This window comes from Eubalaena glacialis, chromosome 1, assembly GCF_028564815.1.
Source record: "Eubalaena glacialis isolate mEubGla1 chromosome 1, mEubGla1.1.hap2.+ XY, whole genome shotgun sequence".
In the NCBI taxonomy this organism is placed as follows: Eukaryota; Metazoa; Chordata; class Mammalia; order Artiodactyla; family Balaenidae; genus Eubalaena; species Eubalaena glacialis.
The window spans coordinates 26,074,513-26,101,663 of NC_083716.1; the positions used below are offsets into that span (position 1 = coordinate 26,074,513).

The 27,151-nt window shown below is 36.5% G+C and overlaps 1 protein-coding gene across 1 annotated transcript; it reads left to right on the plus strand.

The window, feature by feature from the left end:
* Positions 1-419: 419 nt before the first annotated feature.
* PCGF6 (polycomb group ring finger 6) lies at positions 420-26,684 on the plus strand. The gene is made up of 10 exons (XM_061193732.1): positions 420-838; positions 1,566-1,665; positions 1,757-1,853; positions 2,658-2,713; positions 2,814-2,873; positions 3,831-3,939; positions 8,568-8,595; positions 17,295-17,393; positions 23,066-23,152; positions 26,529-26,684. Exons 1-10 carry the CDS (start codon positions 476-478, stop codon positions 26,583-26,585), a joined length of 1,056 nt encoding a protein of 351 aa, XP_061049715.1. The 5' UTR covers positions 420-475; the 3' UTR covers positions 26,586-26,684.
* Positions 26,685-27,151: the final 467 nt, after the last annotated feature.

A 27,151-nucleotide genomic window follows, 5' to 3' on the forward strand; every position in this document is an offset into this window, starting at 1 on the left:
CTCCAAATAAATAAACTTACATATTTCAAAATAGAAACTTCATACTTCCTAACGGAAATAATCTTGCATGGAAGAAACGCATAATTGGTACTCAAATTGAAATCATTATTATTCGTAATGCAACATAGTTATAGCACCTATATCAGTGCTCTGTGCATCAGTCAGTGCAAACAGAATATTGTTGTCTGAAAGGTACCAATTCCGTCGTTTTTAGAAGGCAGTGCAGAGAGCGACAACCTTTCAAAGTAAAAAAATGGGTGAGATTTCTCTAAGATGCGGCCTGCAAGCCCCACCCCGTATACCTGACCGGCTCCGCCTGCGCCCCGGCTTAGGTGCGGGGTGGTGAACCACATTTCCCAGCGAGCCTTGCAGGCCTTCCAAGCCTGCGCACTGTCAACTGAGGCAGGCGGGCGGAACTCCCGCGCTATCCAGCCACCTGGTCTCGGTCTCGCCTCGCCTGGTCTTTACCCCCGGCATGGAGGAGGTCCCTGTGATAACGGCAGGCACCGCGGGCGCTGCCAAGGCCGAGGGAGCCGCAGCCATGCCGCCCCCGCCTCCCGTCTCCCCGCCTGCCCTTACCCCGGCGCTCGCAGCGGGTGAGGAGGGCCAGCCGCCACTGCCCGAGGCGGGGGCTCCCGGCTGCTCGGGCTCCCGGCCCCCTGAGCTGGAGCCGGAGCGCAGCCTGGGCCGCTTGAGGGGCCGCTTCGAGGACGAGGACGAGGAGTTGGAAGAGGATGAGGACCTGGAGGAGGAAGAAGAGGAGGAAGAGGAGGAAGAGATGAGCCACTTCTCGCTGAGGCTGGAGGGGGGCCGGCCGGACTCCGAGGACGAGGAGGAGGTATTGATAGCCCGTTTGACCACGCCGGGCCTTCTCAGTTAGGGCCGGGTTCCCCGCTCGCCGCTGAAGCCTTTGGCACTTGCACGGACCCTCACCTCTCCTTGCGCTGCCTGCTTGTGGCGCGGACCGGCCTTCTGTCCCGGCCCGGTTCCCTGCCGACTCATATTGTAACGTTCCTGCAGTCCCTTAAGCTCTCTGGGTCCGACTCACTCATTATTGAAGCTACTGCGTGCCAGGGATGTAGGCGCCAAGGGTACCGGCCTGCTGCCCTCCAGGAGCTTACAGTGGGCCGGGGAAACAGTCCATTTCTACAGGGTGTTGAGAGGATGGGAAACCCTTCCCCGCCTAGTCAGTCTCTAATTGGGAGATTTTTTTTAATGGGGCAGCGCATACTTCATAAAGTTAGACAATATACCTAGCCAGTCAGAATTAATATTAAACACCAGTATCTGGAAAGTTTGTCCATTTCGTGATAATTCATATAGTAAGATGCCCCTCATCTGGCAATATACAGTATCTCCAAAAGAATGAGATCTTTTCGGAACATTGGTTTATATTGTGTTATTGTAACTTTGATGAGAGTGTTTGAAGGGTTGGAGGTACTGTGACATGTTTCCATGTTGCAAAGTAAGCTACACGTTGTTGATAATAAAATTTGGGGATTATCGCTTAAGAATTTGAAAAGGCAAGGACTTGTATTTTAAAACTATTTCCATTGCATTTGCAGCGCCTGATAAATCTCTCTGAGCTGACCCCATACATCTTGTGTTCCATTTGCAAAGGTTACTTAATAGATGCAACTACCATTACAGAATGTCTTCATACATGTAAGCATATAGTTCATCATATTTCCAAATAATATGTTCAATTTTTGAAATGTCTTGAAAGTATCCTAATTTCAACATTTTTTTTCAACAGTTTGTAAAAGCTGCATTGTAAGACACTTTTACTATAGCAACAGGTGTCCAAAATGCAACATAGTAGTACATCAGACACAACCTCTTTACAACATAAGGTAAGAAGAATATATAAGTAAAATTTATATTTTAGGTATACTTTTCCTGAAAGCTTGAAATTGTGTAGTTGGTAATAAATTCTTGACCTATCTCAAAATGACGAGAAAGGGAAATACATATTCTTTAAAGAAATACATAGAAATACATATAGAGCACTTACTGTGTACCAGGCACTGTGATATCCGCTGGGAACTTTAAAAAAAAAAAGGCACAGATGTCTTCTCTTGAAGATTTTAATTTCATCAGTCAAGTTGATGAGGCTAGTTTAGGCTTATCCTTTTCTGTGTATCTAGAATTCTATTTTTAAAACTAATACCTGAAATAACTGGCCTCTTTAGAAAAGCCTGTCTGTCATAGGTCATTGTGGCTTATTAAATTTGCAGTTCATGCTCAGTTTCCTAAGGGAAGAAAAACACTAAAGGTGACCTGCTTTCATTTGTTTAGCAAATACTATTATGTTTTTACTACCTTCATAGAAGAGTGTTTTGCAGATGATACACAGAATTTCAAAATACAATCTCTGCCCTCAAGCTCACATTCTTATTAAGGGAATAAGACCAGTTCACATGGAACAATTTAGCAAATAGTTCAGGAGTCTATAATTACTTGTAATTATGACCACATACAATTACTTGAGGTTCTCTCAGATGAGAACCATGAGTGCTTCCTAAAAGTAACTCAGCTCTGAGAAAGGAGATAGTCACCCCTAAGAGAAAACAGTTACTTACAAAGAGCATCATTCACTCTGTACCAAATGCATTTTTCTGAATTCTGAGGTATTCTCCATCCTTTCCTTTTATTAGGTTGGACCGACAGTTACAAGACATAGTGTACAAATTAGTGATCAATCTAGAGGAAAGTAAGTTTATTTTATTACATAGTTGTGAATCCCAGAATCTCTTCTGACTCTGCTAGTTACATTTTAAGTGTAATTTAGTCTGTGTTTTATCATTTTTTAGGAGAAAAAAAGCAAATGCATGATTTCTATAAAGAAAGAGGTCTAGAAGTACCTAAACCTGGTAAGTTTGGGTGTATACCATAATGTATTTATAGATTAAAGAATACTAACTTAATAAAATTTACTCCCTTTGAGGTTCTTTTTGGTGATAGCTGGTTATTTTATGATCAAAGAGAGAGAAAGATTTTGAAGGTAATGATTTACTGTAATCCAATTTAATTATTTATAGGGATTAAAGAGTACAGGCTCTGGAGCTATATTGAGTGTGATCCTAGATCTGCCACCTTACTAGGTGTATGACTTTGGCAAATTACTTCAATGTCTCAGTTTCCTCTTCTATAAAGCAGGGATAATCATAACACTTTATAAAATTGTTGTAAGGATACATTGAGTAATACAAAGCACTTAAAACAGTGCCTGGAACATAGTAACTGCTCAAATATTAGTTTTTATGATGATGGTAATGTCACAGTATGGAAGTTAGATTTGGGTTTAAATCTTCATTCTTCCACTTACTATGTGGGTGACTTTAGGCAAATTGCCTAATCTCATTAAATTGTAATCTCATTTTCTTTACAGTTAAAGTACACAAAATTGTAAATCAACTATACTCCAATAAAATTTAAAAAAAAAAAGCATTAGTACCTATGTCATGCAATTATAATAAGGGCTAAATGAGATGGTGCATGTAAAGTGCTAAGCATGAGCCCTGAGCCCTGGCACATAGTAGTGCTTATTAAGGGCTACCTACAGCTATTGTTGTTGTTATGCTGAGCTCTCTCTGTGGCCCTGATAAACCAGCCATACATGTCTGCCTTCCACTGTGGAGTGCTCCCCAGGCTTGTCACTAATTTCCCTGGCTTTGACAGATTAACTGATATTATTTAAAAAAGGGAGAGTGAGTGCTTTGTGATATTTTAAATAGTCAACATAGTTAAATTTCTGTAATTATTTTCCAAAGATCTCAGTTTATGATATTTATATTCTAACTCAACTTTTTTGTTTGGCTATCAAATAGCTGTTCCACAGCCAGTCCCTTCGAGCAAAGGAAGATCTAAGAAAGTCTTAGAATCAGTGTTTCGTATTCCACCTGAACTTGACATGTCTTTATTACTAGAGTTTATTGGGTGAGTACCCTAAACCTCTACCTCTAAACTTTAAAATAAAGAATTTTTTAAGTCCCAACAGTTACAAAATCATTCTGAACTAAGGTCATATCGAGTTTTTCTGATATCCTTTTAAAAAATAATTCTGAAATATTTAAGACTTAGAAAAAGGTACTAAAGAGTAGTAAAATAACCACTTGTATCTCCATCATCTGGCTTTTGAAATAAACCATGCTAATATGGCAGAAGGCACTTGACTGCCTCTTCCTGTTCATTCCCCCCTTCCCTTAGAGGTTAATAACTACTCTCCTAAAAGTAATGATTGTCATTCCCATGCATGTTTTTATGTGTTTGCCACATATGTATCTATTTCTAAACAATATGTAGAATTGTTTTTGGCCACTTAAAAACTTTAAATGGTATCATACCATGTTTTCTAACTTGCTTTTCTCACTCAGCATTGTGTGATTCATCCATGCTAAAATGTGTAACTAGTTCACTCATTTTCACCATTGCCTGGTATTCCCTTAAAATAAATATACCATAATTTATCTTTTCTTGTACTGTGGAACACTTTGTTTCCAATTTTTTTGCTATTATAAACACTGTTGCTTTAAGCATTTTTTACATATCTCCTTATGTATATATGAGATATTTCTCTAAGAGTGTAGATTTGCTGTGTCTTGGGATATGTTCGTCTTCAGCTTTACTTGGTTTTGCCAAATTATCTTCCAAAGTAGTTAGATATCTCCCTAATTAATAAAAATTGCTTCTTTCAAACACTGTAGCATATGGTGTACTCCATTATCCTGCAACATTGTTAGGCCGACTGTCATCATAGAGTTGGCCTGTATCAAACTGTAGTTTTCAAAATAATTCCATAGTTTGCAGGATAAACTAAAATGCCTTTCTTGGAAGATCTAGATCTTCCATTTTATGTCACTGATGACTATTTGACTTCTCAGTCACTTCCTCCTTATAACTCTAGCTTGCCTGTATTATTTATTTAGTATCTAGCTTGTACCATGTTGTATTTATCTCTTTATGTATTCATCCTGTGTTCTCAACTGATATTAAGGATCCCTGAGAGGCGAGAAACCTTTCTTATGCCTCCACAGAGCCCACGTAGTAGTGGTTGATGATAATGAAATAAAGATCTCTTTAGAAGAATGAGAAGAAATCATGTAATACCGGACTTTAAACCAGCAATTTCTGTTATTAAAGAATGTGTTCCAACCTAAATGTCCAAAAGGGAACTGGTAAAATAATAGTATATAGCAGTGAATATGTGCTAGTAACGTATGTGCTAATATGGAACAGTTGCCAAAATTCACTTTCTCAAGTGAAAAAAGCGAGATGCGGAAGAGAATATATAGCATGTGCTCTTTATGTTTTTTTTTTTAAAGCAGGTGGTGGACACATATACATATATATATTTTTTCCCCACAGGCACAGACCATTCCTGAAAGGACATGTAAGAAAATGTTGATAGCAGTTGCTTCTAGGAAGGGGCACTGGAGTGTATGAGTATAGGATTGGAAAAAGTCTTACTTTTCATTGTATTTGACTTTTTACCATGTAACTTGATTTTTAGTAAGTCTAGTTAATTAAAATTTGAAAATTGAAAGGAATTTATATTTCTAAAAAAAATATTTTCGGGAAATGTAACCTTTTCCACTAACTGCACAGTTGGAACTGACAGTTTTTTTATACCTTTTTTGAAAAGTGGCAGTAATGCAAAGATGGCAAATATGTGACAAGTGTGCTACATTACCTCTGTCTGTCCAAAGGAGAAATCAATACTTAATCATGGCAGGCTTTCCTAATGAGTGAGACTTGAGTACTGTGGTCAAAGCAGTCATTACCACTTACTGGAGTTGTTACACTGTTAACACATTCCCTGCTGTAGAAAAAAAGAGCCCTCACTTGGAATAAGAACATCTCTATTTAAGTCCTAGCTCCTTTGTTATATAGCTTTGTAAAATTGAGCTAATCGCTTTCTGTTTATTCATAAGATGTTAATTAAGGTCCTGCTGTGTACCAGCACAGCCCTCTGCTAGCTGCTGGGAATGTAATTGGAATAAGTCAGCCATGGCCCTTACCCTCATGGAACTTGTATTTTTAACATCTCAGAGCTTCAGCTTCCCTATATGTAAAACAAGAGAATTGAACCTTATATTTTGATGATTATGATGAGTAGTCTGTCTACGTCATAAAATAGTCTTTTATCTGTTTTCAAATGGTTATGGGGAAGAAAGCTTCCACTGTGGCAAAGAGTCCTTTTGAAGAAGTCGCCAGTCCTCAGAGTTAAATTCCCACATGTTTACTACATTGAAAAGCTTGGTGTTACCACTGAAGTCAGGCTACTGAGGGTAACCCATAGGAAGCTCTTTCATGGCAGGACAAATGGCAGGTGAGTTTTAACCTGATGCAAGTACAAGGGCAAATTTGGTCCAGCTGGTGACCCTGCTTGAATTGGATTAGCAAAAATCCTGAGGTAGGTCCAGCCTGTGGAAGTGATTTTTCAACCACTGGAATGAATATGAGATTCCCCGCCCCCCTAAATTTGGTATGCATGTTTTGTGATCTTAAGATAGTTTTGTATAGTACTTCTCCTTTTTGCTCTTCAGTTTCTATGTGTAAAGTAGAAGATTATAAAAAGAAATAACCTTAGGCAGTATAGTGTATATAGAAAGAGCATAGACTTTGAAGAGTGTAACTCAAGGTATGTAACCCCTAGGATGTAGCTTAACTTCTCTGATCATGAGTTTCCATATTTCTAAATTGGGGATTATAATACTAACTCACAGGATTGTTATAAGAATCAACGTATGGTATTCCTAACATGTCTAAACTATTATCAGTATATGAATATTGAAATAATGCAGGGTCATTCAGAAATAAAGGTTAAAGTAGTCTGTGGTGCTGTAATGTGTACAACATCTGCCTAGTAAAGAAAATGGACTCACATGGAATAAGTGTATGAGAGAAGATATGGCAAAAACTTAATGCAATCTTAAACTCAGTGGTGTTTAGTAAACCAGGGAGGTGCTATCCCACTGTATGCTATGTTATCCAACTGGGGTCTGATGTTCAGCTCTAGGCACTACATTTTAAGAGAGATGTTAGTAAATTGAGGTGTAATCAGAATAGTAAAAGGTGTGAAATCCATGTCATGTGTAGTAGCAGAAAGATTGAATCTAATTCACAAGAATACCAAAAGGCAAAACTAGGACCAATAGGTATAAGTTACAGGGAGAAACATATTTGATTCAGTGCAAGCAAGCAATATCTAACAAAGTTTCCCACAAATGGAATGAACCGACTTGTAAGTTAAGAAGCTATCTCTTTAGATATTCAAGCAGAAGCCAGATGCCCATATATCATGGATTCTATAGAGATAATTCTTATAATGAAAAAGATATTTTATTTATTTATTTATTTTGGCTGCGCAGCTTGCAGGATCTTAGTTCCCCAACCAGGGATCGACTTGCGTCCTTGGCAGTGAAAGCACGGAGTCCTAACCACTGAACCACCAGGGAATTCCCGAGGATATTTTATTTTGTAACTCTTAAGATATTATAATCCTAGATTTACATCTATATATAATGTGTATACATAAATTATGTTTTATGTTTGTCAATATAACATATTCTATAAATAGATATTTATACTATCTATATTGTATATTAATATATTTCTCTATATTTGTATTATAAGAATACTCTAGATGATGCAATCGTGATCTTGCCTGTTCTTCACAACGTGATAGGGAAGAAAGAATGTGAGCTTTGGGAATTCCCTGGCGGTCCAGTGGTTAGGACTCGACGCTTTCACTGCCCTGGCCCAGGTTCAATCTCTGGTCAGGGGAACTAAGATCCAGTGTAGCGTGGCCGAAAAAAACAGAGAATGGGCTTTGATATGTACACCCGTGTTTGAAACCCAGCTTTATTACTTACTAACTGTGTGACCTTAAGCAAGTTATTCAGCCTCTCTGAGCTTAATTTTCCTTATCTGTAGAATGGTGATTCTAATGCCTGACTTAAAGGGCTACTGTGAGAACTGAATGAAAAACGTGCATAATATATGAAGACCTAATATAATGCCTGGTGCATAGTAGATGGTCAAAAAAAGTTTGTTCCTTGTCTCCTCATGATATAAAAGTAATTGATTTAACCAAGAAATCTCTTTGTACTTTTAGGGGAAAAGCAAACTGAGTAAATCATGCCCAGGTGATTATGTTACAAGTAAAACAACAGGAAATGTAGCAGCTTTCTTGTAAGGACTCTATCTTGTAAACGTTGCTATCAAGAAAAAAACACATTAATTATGACAGAAAAAAAAGAAGTTTTACTTTAAGCTAGAAAATGTTAGAATGCTACATGTGGGGGAAATATAAATATTAATAGTATACTTTTAACTCCTGGAAGTAAATATACAAAGCAATGTAAAATACTGTATAAAACTGCCTTTGCCTTACCACTAGGTGGCAGATATGACAATTAACTACATTTGTTTATTTCATAAAGGGTTAGGTGACTGTGTTTTAAAATTGATGTTCCTCAAATATGTGTATTTATATTATTTTTCTGTGTTATATAATTAAACATATAGTTCAAAAATTGATTAATTTTGCTTTCGTTTTTCAGTGCTAATGAAGGCACGGGACATTTTAAGGTATTTTACTTTTATTTTTCATTTACTTTACAAGAGGACCCTGTAGCACACAAATTTAACATTAGCAATCATATGGAGATTGTCTTCAATTACAGTCTATAAAATTTGTTCTATAAATAAAACTTGTTGAAATATGAAGTACATTCAGTAATGCTCTCTTATAATAGGTTTATGAGAAAAGAGTTATTAAGTAGGGATTTGTTATTCAGAACAGTGGTCTAAGGAAAAATAAGTGAGTAATTTTTAGAACTGAAACCAAATGCTGTGTTAATTCAGTGATTAAAAAAATGTTTCAAAGCATTTTTTGCATATTTGGCATTTAGAGTTAAATATGAGCTTAAAATTTCATTTGCATGTAACATCTTTGGTTGAAGTTAGCCTGCCCCAACTTGTTACCTCAATCATTTACTGAAACTTTAAAGGTAAGAATGAACTCTTTTGTAACATACTTAAGTTCAGAGTTGTCTTAAAGGCTTCAGTATCACAGGTGCCATTGTATACAGTGTTGCTCCTATAGTATGAGTCATTCAGGAAAACGTGACTTTTTTAAAAGGGGTAAATCAGGCCTATAGTTACTTGGGATTATAAATATATAAGGAAATAGTTGACTTTGATCATCTGCTTAGATTTTCAGTGACTGTCAAAGTCTATACTAAAATATGGGTGAATTATACCTGGTTGGGCATAGTGTTTTGTTTTGTGACTATAATGGCTTAGGGAACATGAGTTGAAGCATAGGAATAAATGAGTACTTTTCTGGATGAAGTATATTATAGGTTTTTCCCAGAGATCATTGTGATGGAGGGAATGCAGTGTTAGGTTTGGTAACTTTTTACCTCTTCTAAGTTGTAAAATACCAAACTTATGGTGATTAACTTTAGGAAGTACTTTCATAGTGTGCTGGGTGGGAAAGTAGCATATAAGTTTCTATATGGGACAAGTATAGAGTCATATGCTCCTAGAGTTCACTGAAGACACCTGTCCAGTGACCTGTAGTAGCCAGACGAGCCAACAGAGTATAAAAATCTCGTGAAGAAAGAACTAAAAATTAAATTAAAATATTAGCCTATTGCTTCCGCAAAAGCACATATGCGCTTAGAATATTTATGTAGTTCTGATCCTCATACATCAAAAAAATATGACACTACCACCTATGAAGTGTTCTTGCCGAAAGAAATGTGAAGCTGATCATACCCCTAGATTACTAATTTACAGGAAATCCAGTGGACACAGGAACTTATTAAATTTCTCTGTAAGAATATATAATAAGCCAAATCTAGACAGTGGAAAACTGCAGGACAAACAGTTCTGTTTCTTCAGCAAATAAAAGGGAAAGACGTAAAGAGGGAACATGTAGATAGAACATACTGATTAAAAGAGACTCAAGGGACATCAGTGTATGGCGTTTATTTGGATTGGATTTGCAGATAAACTAAAAAATTTATGAGATGATAGCCCCAAACTGTAAGTAACCCAAATATCCATCAACTGATGAATGGGTACACCAAATATGATATATCCATACAATGGAATAGTATTTGGCATTAAAAAAGAATGAAATATTGATACATGCTACAACCTGGATGGACCTTGAAGACATGTTAAGTGAAAGAATCCAGACACCCAAAGACCATGTTATATGATGTCATTTATATGAAATGTCCAATATAGGCAAAAGCATAGAGAAAGGAAGTAGATTAGTGGTTGCCAGAGGCTTGGGGGAGAGGGGAAATTGGGAGTGATTACTAATTGGTATGGGTTTCTTTTTGGGTGATGAAAATGTTCTGAAATTAGATAATGGTGGTAGTTGTACAACTTTATAGATGTACTAAAAACCATTGAATTGTATACTTTAAAATGGTGAATTTAATGATATGTGAATTATATCTCAATAAAGCTGTTAAATTTTAAAAAACAAGCCAAAATCCAATAGAAACTTCAAATAGAAGCATTGTTTGTAGTATATTTAGTGTATACATTTGAGAATACAAAAATATATCTGATAAAAATAATATATGCATAAATTAGAATTTTAGCTTGAGTCCATCACTGGTTATTATATTTTGTGTGTGAAATCTTTGTTTTATTTTTATTCTCTCTGTAATGACAACCCTAAAAATAATAAAATCATTTTCTACTAGGTAAGAAAATTGAGATGGTGAAATTTGTACATTTACTGTCTATTTTCTGATATCAAGGAATTTTAAAGTATGATAGTGTTATTATGTTTTTAAAAAGAGTTCTTATTTTTTAGAGATACATACTGAAGTATTTACAAATGAAATGATGTGTCTGGGGTTTGCTTCAAAACAAAACTGGGGAATGGGGGCCAGGAAGCAGTTGGGGTAGGAAATGGGTGGGGTATATTTAAAACAAGATTGGCTTTGAGTTGATAAAGCTAGGTTTATAGAAGTTTATTATACTGTTCTTATAGTTTTGAGGCATTAAGTTTTCAGTGCTAACTGATGATACTGATGTTAATTTGCAGGCTTATGTTTATAAGAGGTAATGAATATATTGTTTTAGAAACAAATGATCCTATTTCTGCATATTTTGACTATTTTTACTTTGCTAAAACAGTCTTTTTTTAATATTTTCTTAGCTAACACATTGGCAATCTTAACGTTTTTCTTTTAATTCTGTATTTATAAGGGAGTTCTGGTTATAGCTTTTGATATTATAGCTCAGTATTCTCTACTACTTAAAAAGCTGTTTTTATACCTTGTCTTTTATTTATTGTTCAAATAAATATGCCTGACTAGGATGATGCCTAGTTAAACTATTCACCATGTACACTTATGGCATGAAAATCATAAAGTCTGTTTGCTACATTTAATTTAAAAGTGTTTCACTAAGCAGTAATGTAGTTCAGAAAATTTTTTCTTTAACTTTTAATTATGAAAATGTTTAAACATACTGAAGAGTAGACAGAATAGAACCTCCATGCATCCATCACACAGCTTTGCCAATTAACTAATGACCAATTTAATTTCTTTTATACCTCCATCCACTTCCCTTCTTTCTTTTTTTTTTTGGCCTTGCCACACGGCTTGTGGGATCTCACTTCCCCGCCAGGGATTGAACCCGGGCCACAGCAGTGAAAGCGCCAAATCCTAACTACTAGGCCACCAGGGAATTCCCACACTTCCTTTCTTTCTTTCTTTCTTTCTTTTTTTTTTTTTTGATTTATTTTTATTTATTTTTGGCTGTGGTGGGTCTTCTTTGCTGCGTGTGGGCTTTCTCTTTGTGGCGAGTGGGGGCTACTCTTCGTTGCGGTGCACGTGCTTCTCATTGTGGTTGCTTCTCTTGTTGCAGAGCATGGGCTCTAGGTGCATGGGCTTCAGTAGTTGTGGCTCACGGGCTCTAGAGTGCAGGCTCAGTAGTTGTGGTGCATAGGCTTATTTGCTTCCTGGCGTGTGGGATCTTCCCGGACCAGGGGTCGAACCCGTGTCCCCTGCATTGGCAGGCGGATTCTTTTCTTTTTTTTTTTTTAATTTATTTATTTTTTATTTTTATTTTTGGCTGCGTTGGATCTTTGTTGCTGTGCATGGGCTTTCTCTGGTTGTGGCGAGCAGAGGCTACTCTTTGTTGCGTTGCGCGGGCTTCTCATTGCAGTGTCTTCTCTGGTTGCGGAGCACGGGCTCTAGGGGCGCGGGCTTCAGTAGCTGTGGCTCGCAGGCTCAGCAGTTGTGGCACGCGAGCTCTAGAGCGCAGGCTCAGTAGTTGTGGCGCACAGGCTTAGTTGCTCTGCGGCATGTGGGATCTTCCCGGACCAGGGCTCGAACCCGTGTCCCCTGCATTGGCAGGCAGATTCTTAACCACTGTGCCACCAGGGAAGTCCCTTCTTTCTAATATTATTCTGAAAGAAATCCCTGGCGTTTTGCCATTTCATCTGTAAAGTGTTTCAGTACTCTTAAAAGATGAGTCTCTTTTTTTAATGACCACGTAGCATACCAAAAAAAAAGTTACAAAATGTCAGTGTTGAGAAAGATAAAAATAAAGTGACAGACCTATTCTACATTAAAGGAGATTACAGAAACATGACAACAAAATGCAGTGTGTAATCCTTCATTAGATTCTGGATTGAAATAAGAACAACTTGTAAAGGACGTTATTAGGACAACTGGAGAAATTTGAATTTGGACCCATTTAGATAATTGCATTGTATTAATGTTATAAATTTCCTGATAATTATATTGTAGTTATAGAGGAGAGTCCCTTTATTCTGAGATGATAACTGCTGGTATATTTAGGGGTTAAATATCTCAATGTCTGCAAGTAACTTAAATAATAAATGTACACGTATATACACACATATTACATACATTGGAAGAGATGAAGCAAATATAGCAATATGTTAATCACTTGTAAAGTAGGTGAAGGCTATCTGGATCTTCATTTACTAGTCTTGTAACTTCTTTGTAAGTTTGTGATTTTTCAAAAGGTTGAAGGTGGCGAATAAAAAGAAAATAAGTTTCTTACCAAATATCTAGTCAGTGTACAAGTTTTTATCTCAATCGTAGTGGGTGTTTTGTTTTGTTTTGTTTTTTTAGCATCGTAAATCAGGATCCAAATAATGTTCACACATTGTGATTGGTTGATAGGTTTTTAAGTCTGTAAGTTTTCTGTTTCTTTTTTCTTGCAATTCATTGTTGACAAAGCTGGGTCATTTGTACTATAGTTTCCTACAGATTGGGTTTTGATGTTGCATCTCTGTGCTATGATTTAACATGTTCTTCTGTCCTCTGTCTTTCCCATAAACTAGTAGTTAAGTCTGAGTGTTAATCAGACAGGTTTGATTTGAGGGGACCAAGAATACTTCATAGGTGGTGGTGTTTTTGTCCATCTGGAGGCATATTAATGTCTGGTTGTTTGTGTCTTTGTATTATTAGCAACAATTGGTACTCGATGTCTAAGCCCATTAACTTAATAGGGTTTGGAAAATGATGCTGTCATTCCTCCTTTTATTAAAATACTTCAATAATGAGAAACTTCTATTTGATTAGCCAGTGGTACCATTCATATAGGAAAGAAAGAATCAATGCTGATTCTTTCCCTTGACTTACAAGGTTCAAAATAATGAGTTGGTTCATTAGCATGCTCCAGTCATAATCAATTAGGTATTTTTGTTTTTGTTTTTACTTTAATATGAACTCATGCATTTAAATATATTTGTGGTTTAAACCCATTTTAATTATTATCTTTATTGATGTTCAAATTGTCTTATCATAGATAATCATGGTCTGTAATAGCTTCCTTGCTATCTGATATGACAAGATGTTCCATGCTCAACTCGTACATCTCTTGCCCCAGACACAGAATCTGTCATTTCTCCAAGGTGTCTTTTGGTGGTATTTCAAATTCACCATCTGGTTGCTAGGGATTTACCTTGCGACTGGGTTGGTAACTATTTTCAGTTGACAGAGGTAGGAATTTTTTCAAGGTAAAATGAGTTGATACCATCTTTTTAAAAGATATTGGGTTGGCCAAAAAGTTCACTTGGAAAAACACGACCAAACTTTTTGGCCGACCCAATATTTTTAGTGGTATGCATTTTCTATAGTCAGAAAATAACTGAATGTCTCTTAAATCTCCCTATAGATTCTACCTTATTGTTTCAACTTTCTTCTCAAATTGACCTTTTGTGTTATAGATGGTGGGGAAGATTGCTGTGCTTAATTTCAAAGAAGTAAAATTCTTCTGTGGAATTTTTCTTTCCTGTTTATATGCAGATGGTAGGAGGCTATTAGATGCAGCAGGAAAAAAAATGAGTTGACCATTTAGGTGAGAACCTGCTTTGTAGCCTTAAGAAGAAAAAAAAAAAGGCAAAAAACAAAAAAAGCAAATTGTTAAAAAAGCTGGATCTGAATTATATCGGAAAAAAATTCTGTTAACTTGTGAGCCTGGGGTATGAAGACTAAGGTTAACCACGTGAGAACCCAACTTTGAAAGCCAAGACCAATGTTTTTCTTTCAGATACTGGCAGATCTCATAATTCTGTTCTGGGTGGTCTAAAAAGTACAGTATTGATAACTTTAGCTAAGTTGGATTAATCTTAATAAACACTTGGGGGTGAAGTGCTAACCAAGAACTAGAAATGATGAATATTGAATTGTCCTCTGTTGGTATACCTGAAGCCTACTATTGAGATGGTAAGCCCCAGAAATTGACCTTCAGAAATGCACTGGTTGCCAGGCAGGCATCTAGCTAGATTACCCAGAATAGCAGCTTCTCAAGGCACGTGATGGGATTCTCATGGTAATCAGGCAGTGCCACCTACAATGCGGTACCTTCATCAAGACTTCACCTGGAGCACTGCTGTATCTACTCCTTAGTGAGAAAGACTGCCTTAGATTTTCAAGATGATTCTTAAACCTGCGTTAAAAGAATACGAATCTTTGCCATTTTTGTCTAGATTATATCAGTATCCATGATGACAACTAGGTCCTCTAATTAGATTGCTTTACATAACAGAATAAATCAATACACTAGTAATAACTAAGTACTTACTATGTGCCAGGAATTATTAATAGTTATTTACATATATTAACACACTTTCCTTATGATAATTCTATGAGGTAGGTGCTATTAGTATCTCTATTTTAACAATACAAATGGGGAAATGGAGACACAGAAGCGTTTAGCAACTTGTCCAAAGACTTGCAGCTAGAAAATGGCAGAACCAGGGTTTAAACCCAGGCAGTCTGTCTCTGGAATATCTGCACTTAACATGCTATCTGCTGCACTGTGGTAATAAGGGATAGATCTATTGTTAGGAAAGTTCTTAAGAAACCAAATTACAGATAAGAGAGCTGAGTGCTGTTACATGGAAGAAATGTGTGCCTAACCTGCCTGGGTCCTCTTGGTAGCAATTCTGGGCTCCCTCTCTGCTAGTGCTAGAAAAACATTGTTCACGTTTTCCTAAAAGGTACCCTTTTAGTTCTTATTACCCCAGCTTTTCATTTTTATTAATAGTAGTATCCTTAAAATTGCCTCAGAGAGGGAGTGGCTAGGTAAGCATTAGTTTCTACTTTGAAACCCTATGGTCTCTCTACCTATCACCTTAGACCGTTGGATCAGATTCCAGCCATATACATCTAGATGTTAATCTTTTTATTTTCCACTTTTAAAAGAAAATTTCAAACTCATACAAAGGTAGACAGAATAGTAAAATGAATGCCCATGTACACATCACTTAACTTCAATAATTATAAAATCATGGCCAGTCTCAATTCATCTATACCTTTAACACTTCTCTTATATAATCTTGAAGCAAATCCCAAACTATGTATCATTTTATCAGTAAATAATTGTTTGTTTCTAAAAGATAAGGACATTTTATAAAAACATAATGATACTATAATTTTTATTTATTTATTTATTTATTTATTTATTTTTATTTATTTATGGCTGTGTTGGGTCTTCGTTTCTGTGCCAGGGCTTTCTCTAGTTGCGGCAAGCGGGGACCACTCTTCATCGCGGTGCGCGGGCCTCTCACTGTCGCGGCCTCTCTTGTTGCGGAGCACAGGCTCCAGACACGCAGGCTCAGTAATTGTGGCTCACGGGCTCAGTTGCTCCGCGGCATGTGGGATCTTCCCAGACCAGGGCTCGAACCCGTGTCCCCTGCATTGGCAGACAGATTCTCAACCACTGCGCCACCAGGGAAGCCCTATTTATTTATTTTTAAAACTTGTATCTGAATGTGTAAAGTAACTTTTCAAATATTTATTTATTTATTTATTATTTATTTTGGCTGCACTGGGTCTTAGTTGCAGCATGTGGGATCTTCGTTGTGGCATGGGGGATCTTTTTTTTTTTTTTTAATATTTATTTATTTATTTGGTTGCACCGGGTCTTAGTTGCAGCACGTGGGCTCCTTAGTTGTGGCGTGAGAACTCTTAGTTGCAGCATGCATATGGGATCTAGTTCCCTGACCAGGGACTGAACCTGGGCCCCCTGCATTGAGAACATGGAGTCTTATCCACTGTGCCACCAGGGAAGTCCCACATGGGATCTTTAGTTGCATCATGCAAACTCTTAGTAGCGGAATGCATGTGGGATCTAGTTCCCCGACCAGGGATCGAACCCAGGCCCCCTGCATTGGGAGTGCAGAGTCTTACCCACTGGACCACCAGGGTAGTCCCGATACTATCATTTTTTAAATTTACAGTAATTCCTTAAATATCCACATGCTATTTAAATTTCCTAGATTGTCTTATGAAAATTGTTTTAAAGATTTTTAAAAATCAGGATCCAAATAAGATCCATATATTGTAATTGGTTGATATATCTCTTATTTATAGGCCTTGTATCTTTTTTAGTCTAGCGGTTCCTCCTCAACCTTGGTTGGTTTTTTTTTTTTCCCTGAAGTTTTTTTGTTGAAGAAACCAGGTTGTTTTAGACATTGAATCTTGGGTATTTGCTGTCAATAAATTTTACTCTTAAGTTTTATTCTTGATGAGGTAGTAAAACAAATCAGTAAGCCTTTCTATTAAAAAAAATTGTTGACATACTTTTTAGAGAGGTGAAGCTAAGCAGAAATTCTTTTTTTTCTTGTTTGATAGATAAATTAACTCAAATTTCATAGTAATTTTTCTTTCATAAATCTATTGAATTATCTTTGCTATAAAATGTGCTTTAAGGTTTATACATTTTATGTATATTTAATCTGAAATTGGTTTGTTTGTTTACTTTTTTAGCCATTGGAAAAGAAGTTTGTCCGAGTTTCAGGAGAAGCAACTATTGGACATGTAGAAAAATTCCTCAGAAGAAAAATGGGTCTTGATCCAGCTTGTCAGGTAGAGTATATGTGTGTAAAAAGACAGGAAGTTGTGAGATTACCTTTAACATATTGAAGAAAGAACCGTCTCTAGGATTTCATGCAGTGGCTTTCGTTTTATGACATTGTAGATATTGTAAATGTTAATTGAATATTGGTACACAGTGATCCCCACCCCCAAATTTAATCACATTTGACTTGCTGCCATTGATCACCATCTATGGGTGTCAGAGAAAAGCTGAGGGTGTGAGAACGATTAAAGAGCTTCTAGAGCTTCAACTCCAGCTCTTTTCTTTTTGATAGTAGAGCAAAAGTTTACTTTTCCATCCATTCACTTCTCTTCAGAGGACATCCTTGAATTTATCCGTGTTTAGCTCAAGACACCTAGAAAAGTGAAACAGCTGTCTAATATAGACTCTGTTAGTTTCCTAAGGATTGAAAAAGATATCTCATTCTAGCTATATAATACTTTCTGGTTGTAAGATGGAAATCTCAAACCTCATGTATTGTTGCATATAAAGTTTAAATAAACTCGTAGTTTAATAATGTGGGCCAGTGAAAATGCACGTTTATATAGCTCTGCTTTTTCATTAGTCAAATTTAAAAGGGATTTTTGTTATTCTCCATCATGTGTAAAATTTTATAGAATAATTTTTATCTAAAATGTCTATTTGCTGTAGATCTGAAATTTTGCTAATGTTTTTAGTATCAATATCTGCCGGTACTAAATATATATTAAATTCAATTAAATGTGATTTCTCTTACTGACTTTGACATAATGCTAGCTGTATCTCATGGCAACTGAAAATTGGAAATGACCTATCTATCACCTTGTAGCCAAAGCATACTTGAGGTTATTCTTAGCCTTTTGGTTAGAAATAGATAGCTGTTTAGGGACTCCTGAACAAAGAATTGTGAGTAATCCCATAATAGTCTATTATTTCTAAAAGCAGAAATCAGAAGACTTGCACCTGATTATATAGAGTAAGAAGTGGCACCCAAGAGGGCTTTCTTTAGGATATAGATTACTTCCTCTGTGGCTAGATATTGATCAGAGCCATTTATAAGCTTCACACTGGTGTTTTAAGAAATTTGGTTGCCAAAGCTCTAAATTGGTTTTATTGTGTAAAAATGTGGGTTTATTTTTTCCTCATATCCCAAAGTTCAAGGCTTTTAACATTTTGAAATAAAATGATGTAAAATTTGTTTCAGTCTTTAAGTTTGTCTCTCAGCTCTTCGCTCTTTAGGTAAATATTTTTTTCTAATTCAGGTACTATATAGCTGGTAACATTCATAAATTACTGTTTCACCAAAATGGTAAAATAGTGGAACAGAGAATTATCAAATATGCAGACCCATTTGTGACTAAAATTGTTTAAGCCTTCTAAATCCAAGAGAACGTAAACAAGAGTTACTTCTAATATGAACAAAACATTGAGCTAGTTAACCATTAAACAAAATAAAATTTTTGGTCAACCCAGTCACTTGAGCCTTCTGTGCTGACCTTCCTTAAAACCATTTAGTCCCAAATAGAAAATGTATTCTTTGTTTACAGATACGTGACCTTCATAAATGGTTATTTACTAGCAGGAATGAATGATTACTAGGGGACTGTTAAATGATAAAATACCTTTAAAAGTATTATTTATTTGTGGCAGATAAAAATAAAAAAGGAAGACAGTTCTGAAAGATAAAAAAAATGTAGACATGTGTTCTTAAGAGATTTAAGTTAATTCAAATCAGAAATCAGTAATTATCTGAGTAGATTTCTTTCACATAAGAGAGCCCAGTGCCTCTGGATCACCATGGTTGATTTAGTGGTGTTTTGAATTTATTGCTGTCTTATTGTATCTTGTTTTTTAATAACTCTTGTGTTCCTTTGTACATTATTTGATCTTCCGACCTTATTTTGCTTTTTTGAAATGATTACCACATTGATCACTAAATATTCTCTATATAAAAGATGTGGTAGTAGATTTTGTTGTTAATCTTACCATAATTAATTCCATCTTAAAAGATAGGTTCCTTTTTTTTTTTTTTAATAAATTTATTTATTTGGCTGAGTTGGGTCTTCGTTGCTGCGCGGGCTTTCTCTAGTTGAGGCGAGCAGGGGCTACTCTTTGTTGCTGTGCGCTGGCTTTCTCATTGCGGTGGCTTCTCTTGTTGCGGAGCACAGGCTCTAGGCATGCGGGCCTCAGTAGTTGAGGCTCACGGGCTCTAGGGCGCAGGCTCAGTAGTTGTGGCTCTCAGGCTCTAGGGCGCAGGCTCAGTAGTTGTGGTGCACGAGCTTGGTTGCTCCGCGGCTTGTGGGATCTTCCCGGAGCAAGGCTTGAACCCGTGTCCCCTGCATTGGCAGGCGGATTCTTAACTGCTGCGCCACCAGGGAAGCCCAGGTTCCTTTTTATTATTATTTATTTAGTATATGACCTTAACCCTATCATTGAATTGTTTCCAAATCATTTTTCAGAGACTCTAACATGTCATATGGTGTATCCCTACCATTCATTTACTATCTATTGGTACTAAATTGAGCATCTATGTGCTTGGCCTCCAGTACAAAGATGAGACAGAAAATGCTACCAGGCGACTCCGAGTTGTGTGGGAAAGATATAAAAGTAAACAACTGAATGACAATAGGATATGATGAGTGCCACAAGAGCACAGAGTGAATGATTTAACTCTGGAGGGGTCAAAGAAAGGATTTGAAGAATGGATTTTTTTTTTTTTTTTTTTTTTTGCCAGACAGACAAAGAAAAAAAGAACTTTCTATCAAAGAAAAGTATGTATGAATAAAGAGGAATGAGTGTGGCACTGGCTCAATCAGTGAAAAATCCTGTCTTGAAAGCTTTAGTGTGATCTTGCTTTTAAAAAGATAAGGGTTTTTCTTCCCTTAAGACTATCTTCACATTACGATTTCTGCTCTGAGATTCAGAAATATCATAGTTATTCTTCCTAACTAAGACTTAATACTCCAAAGGGTAGAAAGATTATGCAGAAAAGAGTTAACAAAGCAGACCTGAGGCTGCTGCCTTTAGAAGGGCTGGCTTCCAAGGTTGGCCCTTGCCTAGCATATAGGAAGTTGGCTTGTAAAAAGTTCCCTGTACTAATATGAAAAGTTACCTAACTATTAAGGGTGTTTCCCTGTACCTAGACTGTACAAACAATGGATCTATGATGAATATCTGCTTTGCTTCTGGGAGTCTGGAATTTGGTAGTTGCTAGGCAGAGAATGCCAACATGACCATCCCTCAATAAAAACCCTAAAGTCTGAGCCTCAAATGGGCTTCCCTGGGCAGAAACACTGCACAAATTGGCTGTATTTCCACTGCTAGAGAAAAGAGTGTGTGGGTGTTATCTCCTCTTGGACTGGGAGGGAAGAGCATAGGAAGCCTGTGCATGGATTTCTCCAGACTCTACCTACATCTTTTTGCCTTACTGATGATCTGACTGTGTATCCTTGCTGTGTTGCTGTAATTACTCATAGCTGTGATCATGCTGAGTCCTGTGAGTCCTTCTAGCAAATTATCAAATATGTGGGTCATGTTTGTGGCACCCTCAGAGATGTGATTCTGTTTGAATGAACTAATTTATGAAGTATTTACAGTCAAGTAACTTAAAAATCATCATGTAAAATGAGAAGCAGTTTGTTTATCAGGAGGATGGATATATAGTTTATGATATATTCATAAAATGGAACACTATGCAGCTATTAAACACAGAGAGCTAACTATGCATTCCAAAAGATTCCATAGTATATTAAGTTTTTGTTGTTTGTGTGTATGTGTGTATCTGTGTGTGTTTTAAGAATATGTAGAACAAAATATGTGACATGATCCCATTTCTAGAAAAACAAAACCAAAACCCCCACATGCACACATTGCATCTAGGACCATATGCATCAAACTGTTAGTAAATGGCTAACCTCTGGGGGTTAAGATTAAGTTGAAAAGAAAATTGTAGTAACCAAATCATAAATGTATACCATGTGGTGAAGCCCACTAAGAGTGGTGGTCTCTGGATTGCTGGATACTTAATAAAAACATAATGTTAGTTTCCAAGTTCTTTAATTTTTCATGGACCTAAGTTCTGTGCACAAGATCTGCTATTATTGCTTTCAAGTCCTTTTGCAAACAAGTATTGCTTTGCCAACTTTAAAACTGGTAAGCATAAAACAAAAGTTGTTACTAATCGGAGTTTATTCATTGTGAGATACCATAGGGCTTGACTAACTGACCTATGGGCCAAATCTAACCTGCCATCTTTTTATGAATTATGTTTTATTGGAACAGCCATACTGTGGCTGCTTTCATGCTACAGTGACAGAATTGAGCACATGTGACAGTGATCCTGATTCCCACAAGCCTAAAATGTTTATTATCTAACTCTTTGTAGAAAGTTTGCCAACCCCTGACATGCACTTATCTTTGGAGAAAGATAGACCTGGGGACAGACCTGGGTTCCGATCTGAACTTTGCTACTTACTAGCTTTGTGACCTTAGGAAAGTTTAATGTCTTTACTTCTTAGCGTCCTATCTGTAAAATGGGAATTACAATACCTAGCTCACAGGAATGTGAAAATGAGATGAGATAACATATGTCAAATATATAGTGTAACAAATGCTATGCACAGAGGCTGCTCAGTTAAATGCAACTGCTTTTACTATTCTTACCCAACCATGCTGAAGGTTTTAGGGAGACTAACATGTTGGCAGTGCATAGGATTTTTAGAGTAAATGGAATTTGAAGGTTGGAAATCTGGTTAGGAGACGGTTTCAGTGGTTTAAGCCTAAGAGCAGCAGTTGAAAGAATGATATGAACTGAAAAGGTATGGTGAAGAAGGAAGCAACAGGACTTGGTAACTGCATGTGAGAAGAAAGGAAAAGGAGAAATAGGAGTTAGAGCTGATATTTTGGTTTGGAGCAAGGAGAAATTTCATGCCATAAGCTAAATTAGGGACATTAGGAGAGGGAGCTTGTTCAGTGATATGTATTAATAAGATGTTGAGGACCTGTTCCCATTTTAAGGCAATGGGAAAGGAGTACTCAGTGAAAGAGAATATAAGGATTTGCATTTCTGTTTCTAGCAAGTGAGTATACTGGAATCATATTACAATATAGTATATAACTGTACAACCATATCGTTCTTTCTAGAGCATTCTATATAAAAGTAGATTTATCTTAGAGCTTTGACATTACTAAAAGGGCTGAAAAGACCTTGTTAAGATTGTTCCATCTGTAAAACAGTTCCCTTATTGTGTACTTTATGTCAGTAGTAGACTTTCCACTGTTGGAAAATGAGATATTCCTCGTTAAGAAAATTATTCAAATAACTAAAGATTGCCTTTTTAAACATTATAAGCCCTTTTAATCATTGTGTCATGAAACTTTTTTAAATAATAGACTTTTCTGTGCCTTCTTGTGCTGAACATATCAAATATGATTTAACTTGTTTTCAGAGATTCAAGGAAATCATTTTGAATGTCTGTTGTAGTGTTCTTTGTCCTATGTCCTCTAATGCTCCTTCCATTTTACTTTATTTGTAAAAAGTTTCTAAAATCTTTCTTGAGAGTGTTTAATCAGTCTAAAATAGCAAAGTCTAGTCTAAAAATAATTATGTTGATCTTCCTCATTTTGTCATATGGTTTTTTGAAGCAGGAAAGCAAACTTAAACTCTTAAACTATTTGCCTGTAGGTAGATATCATCTGTGGTGATCACTTGTTAGAGCGGTATCAAACTCTAAGGGAAATTCGACGTGCAATAGGTGATGCAGCAATGCAGGTAGGTCTTCGACTTTACCATATTTATGCCTAACGGACAAGTTATTTAATGAAAGAAAAATGTTCCATGTTATCAATAAAGTTTTAATAAATATTCTGTAATTTTCTTAAAATTATCTGGACTGTAAATAATAAAGCTAATGTTTATTGAATGCTTACTGTGTGTCAGGCATTCTTCTAAATGATTTGTATTGATTAGCTGTCTTATTCCTTATAGTTTTATGAGGTAGGTATTCTTTTATTCCCAATTTTAAAGATAAGGAAACCAAGGTACAGAGAGGACATGTAACTTACCCACAGTGAGTGAGTGAGTGAGCCAGGGCTCAAACCCCAGGCAGTTTGATTCTAGAGGCCTTTTTTTTTTCTCTGTCCAGTATTGCAGTAGAGCTTTGAAGACTACTGGGCGAATGTATCTGCAAGGACATTTCTTTAAGAAAAATTTGTAGATACTCATTAGGCTATAGAGATTCACATATCATTCCTTGCTCAATTGGTAAGAAGCCATGGTAACTGTTATGATGTTTTAATTAGCCTATAATGTGAGTGGGAATATAATATGAAATCTGGTCAGGATACATGAAAAGCAAGATAAGACTTACAATTTTAATGAAGAGAAAGATCCAGTTTCTCCTGGAACTTTACCCTCTAATTCTAAAATCCGTTGGTGGATCATATAGATGAGGAAACTGGTGTAGAGAGATTGAGTAACTTGCCCAAGGTCACTTGGCTAGTTAGTGGTAGAATCAAGGTTCACCTCTTAAAAAAGTTGAACTTAAAGCTTAGAATCTTAACAAAAGGGTAGCTGAATACTTATTTGGGTGATTATTTGATTATTCTTACATGTTTTTAGAAATATAGCACCATACCAATTGTCTACATTTTGGCAACAAATAATTCAAAAGATTCTTCATAAAATACAAAAGCAAAATTGTTTCTTGGCTAAGTAAAGCATACTTAAAGATATAAACAAAACATTTCTTAAAATTTTTATAAGGTCAAACTTCAGAAATCTTAGAAAATGATTGTCTTTTTTATTTATTTATTTATTTTTGGCTGCGTTGGGTCTTTGTTGCTGCACACGGGCTTTCTCTAGTTGCGGCGAGTGGGGGCTACTCTTCGTTACTGTGCGCGGGCTTCTCTTGTTGCGGAGCATGGGCTCTAGGCGCTCAGGCTTCAGTAGTTGTGGCACGTGGGCTCAGTAGTTGTGGCTTATGGGCTCTAGAGCACAGGCTCAGTAGTTGTGGTGCACGGGCTCAGTTGCTCTGCAGCATGTGGGATCTTCCCGGGCCAGGGCTCAAACCCGCGTCCCCTGCATTGGCAGGCGGATTCTTAACCACTGCGCCACCAGGGAAGTCCCGATTGTCTTTTTAAAAGTTAAGCTTGATTAGAAATGTAAGAATCTAGGAGTAAAATCGCAAAGTCAGTGGAGTGGGTAAAAAATATGACTTCAATTCAAAAAATATTTACGGAGCACTATTCTAGACATGGGGAGATTCAGAGACGAGCAAGTCTCAGAACTTAAATAACCTGAAATATTTTTAATTAAAGTCCTCATTGATAACAATGTGTCATGTAATCTCAGGACCTCTTAGCTAAATGAATAACATATCTCTGCAGTGGGAAAGCTAGGAGGTAGCAAGTGAGGGAGAGAATGGTAGGAGCTGAGATCTGAGCAGTTGGAATAAAACCATGCAGGACTTTATAGGCCGTAGTATGAACTTTGGATTTTAATTGAGTGAAGTGGGAAACTACCGATTGGAGAGATTTGAGCCACGAACAGAAGAGACATAATCTGACTTACCTTTTAGAAGATTCACTCTGGTTGGATAGTTTAAGAAGACCATGAATGGAGACATCTAAATATAAAATATAAATAATATTTATATATTCCTATATATTTATATGGAATATAAACATAATAGACATAGATTTAAATTTGAATTATAAGGAATTATCTCATTTCATAAAATGTGATTTTATACATGTATTGAAGTTTTGAGATTTTGAAACAGCTTGTAATTGTAAAACGTAACTATACGCAAAAAAATTGACATTATGTAAAATGTAATTTGTATTCATGTAAAAATGTTAATAGGATCCTTCTGTGTGTGTTAGAATACAAATTCATTTACTTTGATTAGACTAGTTAGTCTAGAACAGGTCTGATGGTCCGTGGGCCAAACATGGTATGGGACTATACTTTATTTGGCTTATTCTATGTTTTAAATATTTTTGAGTTTAAATTCCTTTAGCTAAGCGTCTGCTCTCTGGTTTACCACTGGTCTCAACATACCCTATTTGACTACATACCTGACTCACATATTCATTTATGTTACTTTTCTGGCCTTTGTGGGCATTTGAATTGGTGAACCCCTTTCTAGAATTCTGGTGAGTTTTCACCGAAGTTGCCAGTAACTGAAGCCAGATTGCAATGAGTTGAATAGTGAATGAGAAATGAGGAAGTGGAGCCATGAAAAAGCTTAATAAAGAAGAAAGAGAGAGCGATAGCTAGCGAAGGATTGGAAATGCAAGGCGTGCATGCCACCACTCCCTCTATATGTTGCTCAAAGTAGGCCCATTGCCCATGGCATACTTCCCCAGTGAGCCTTCCTTTTAAGCTAGTTTTCCAGTTCATAGTAGATTAGAAATAACACCTTAAAAAGCACACTTTTAAGCAGCCTTGGTGAGAGCACAAGGAATTAAGACCTGATATCAGGAGAGGAGACATAAAAAGACTCAGAAACAAAGTATCTGGAGTCATTTACTGTCAGGTGAAGTTTCCCACGACCCCAGAGGACATCACTGTGTTACAGCACAGTGTAGTTACTGTTCATAATGATGACTCTGGATATCAAAGAAAGGGTAAATTGTATTGAACGGACTTCAAGGAGGAAGTAAAATGTATGATACATTAAATGGGTAAGAGTTCCAAAATTTTCTCACTTGTTTTAGTTGTAAGCTGCATTTATGTGGGAAATAAATGTTTTATTTTCTTAGCAGATCCATGATACTTTATGATAATTGAGTCTTTTTTAGAGAATTCCAGTGCTTGGGTGATATATTAAGTCATCTGTGCAGAATTAAATGTGTATCTTTTAGTTCTTTTTGAAGAACTGTTTTGCCATAAACAACCTTGACTAACTGGATACCTGGTAGTTTCAGAATTTTCTTCTGAGAGTCATTAAAAAGGCACAGTAACAGGGAGTGTTTGGTAATGAGGTGAGTGAACAAGCAAGTTTATTTATCTTGGACCCTTTATTCTCTTTAAATCAAAGAATTTCAAATTAGTGTTGGGTTATGAAAAATAAACTATCTTTGACTTGATCATTTACGTAACTGATTTTTAAATAACTGCAGAACACTTTTTTTCTTTTCAGGATGGTCTGCTGGTCCTTCATTATGGACTTGTGGTTTCTCCTTTGAAAATTACTTGAAGATTCTAAGGGTATTATGAGGAGGGAAACAAAATAAGGAGACTTCTGCAGGATTGCATCTCACCAAAGATTTCCATGAAATGTGTAATTGCTATCACTTTGTGCTGTTCGAGACATAACTTATCTATTTTCAGCACCAAGAATCATAGGATTTATAATTACAACTTGGTATTATAGAATGCATCTGTTTTACTAGAGACTATATATAAAAAGCATCCACAGCTCAGGGGGAAATTTTTAAAGCAGTGAATTTTTATGATTTCAAATACTTTGACATTGATTTTGTTTCCTAATCTTTGAGGTAGATCAGTTACTGTTTTTGTTTTTGTCTTCATTGAGCCATACCCCTTTCAAGTTGGTGGTTAGGATTCTGCTCTCTGAAATGGCATCACATGGGCAGTCATCCTTTCGGAAAAGAAGTGTGCTTTTGAACTGAAGATTTAAAGCCAGTCTTTGTTAAATTACAGAATGTACCTCTTAGACAAAGACCAAAACCATGGGCCACTTTTGTATGTTGCCATCTTATTTCGAACTTGTAACTGTTTTTTTTTTCAACCAGCAACACT

Coding starts and splice junctions, on each gene's coding strand:
- PCGF6 (XM_061193732.1), top strand. CDS start 476: ATGGAGGAGGTCCCTGTGATAACGGCAGGCACCGCGGGCGCTGCCAAG. Junction 2,714..2,813: donor AGTGATCAATCTAGAGGAAA/GTAAGTTTATTT, acceptor ATCATTTTTTAG/GAGAAAAAAAGCAAATGCAT. Junction 2,874..3,830: donor TCTAGAAGTACCTAAACCTG/GTAAGTTTGGGT, acceptor GCTATCAAATAG/CTGTTCCACAGCCAGTCCCT.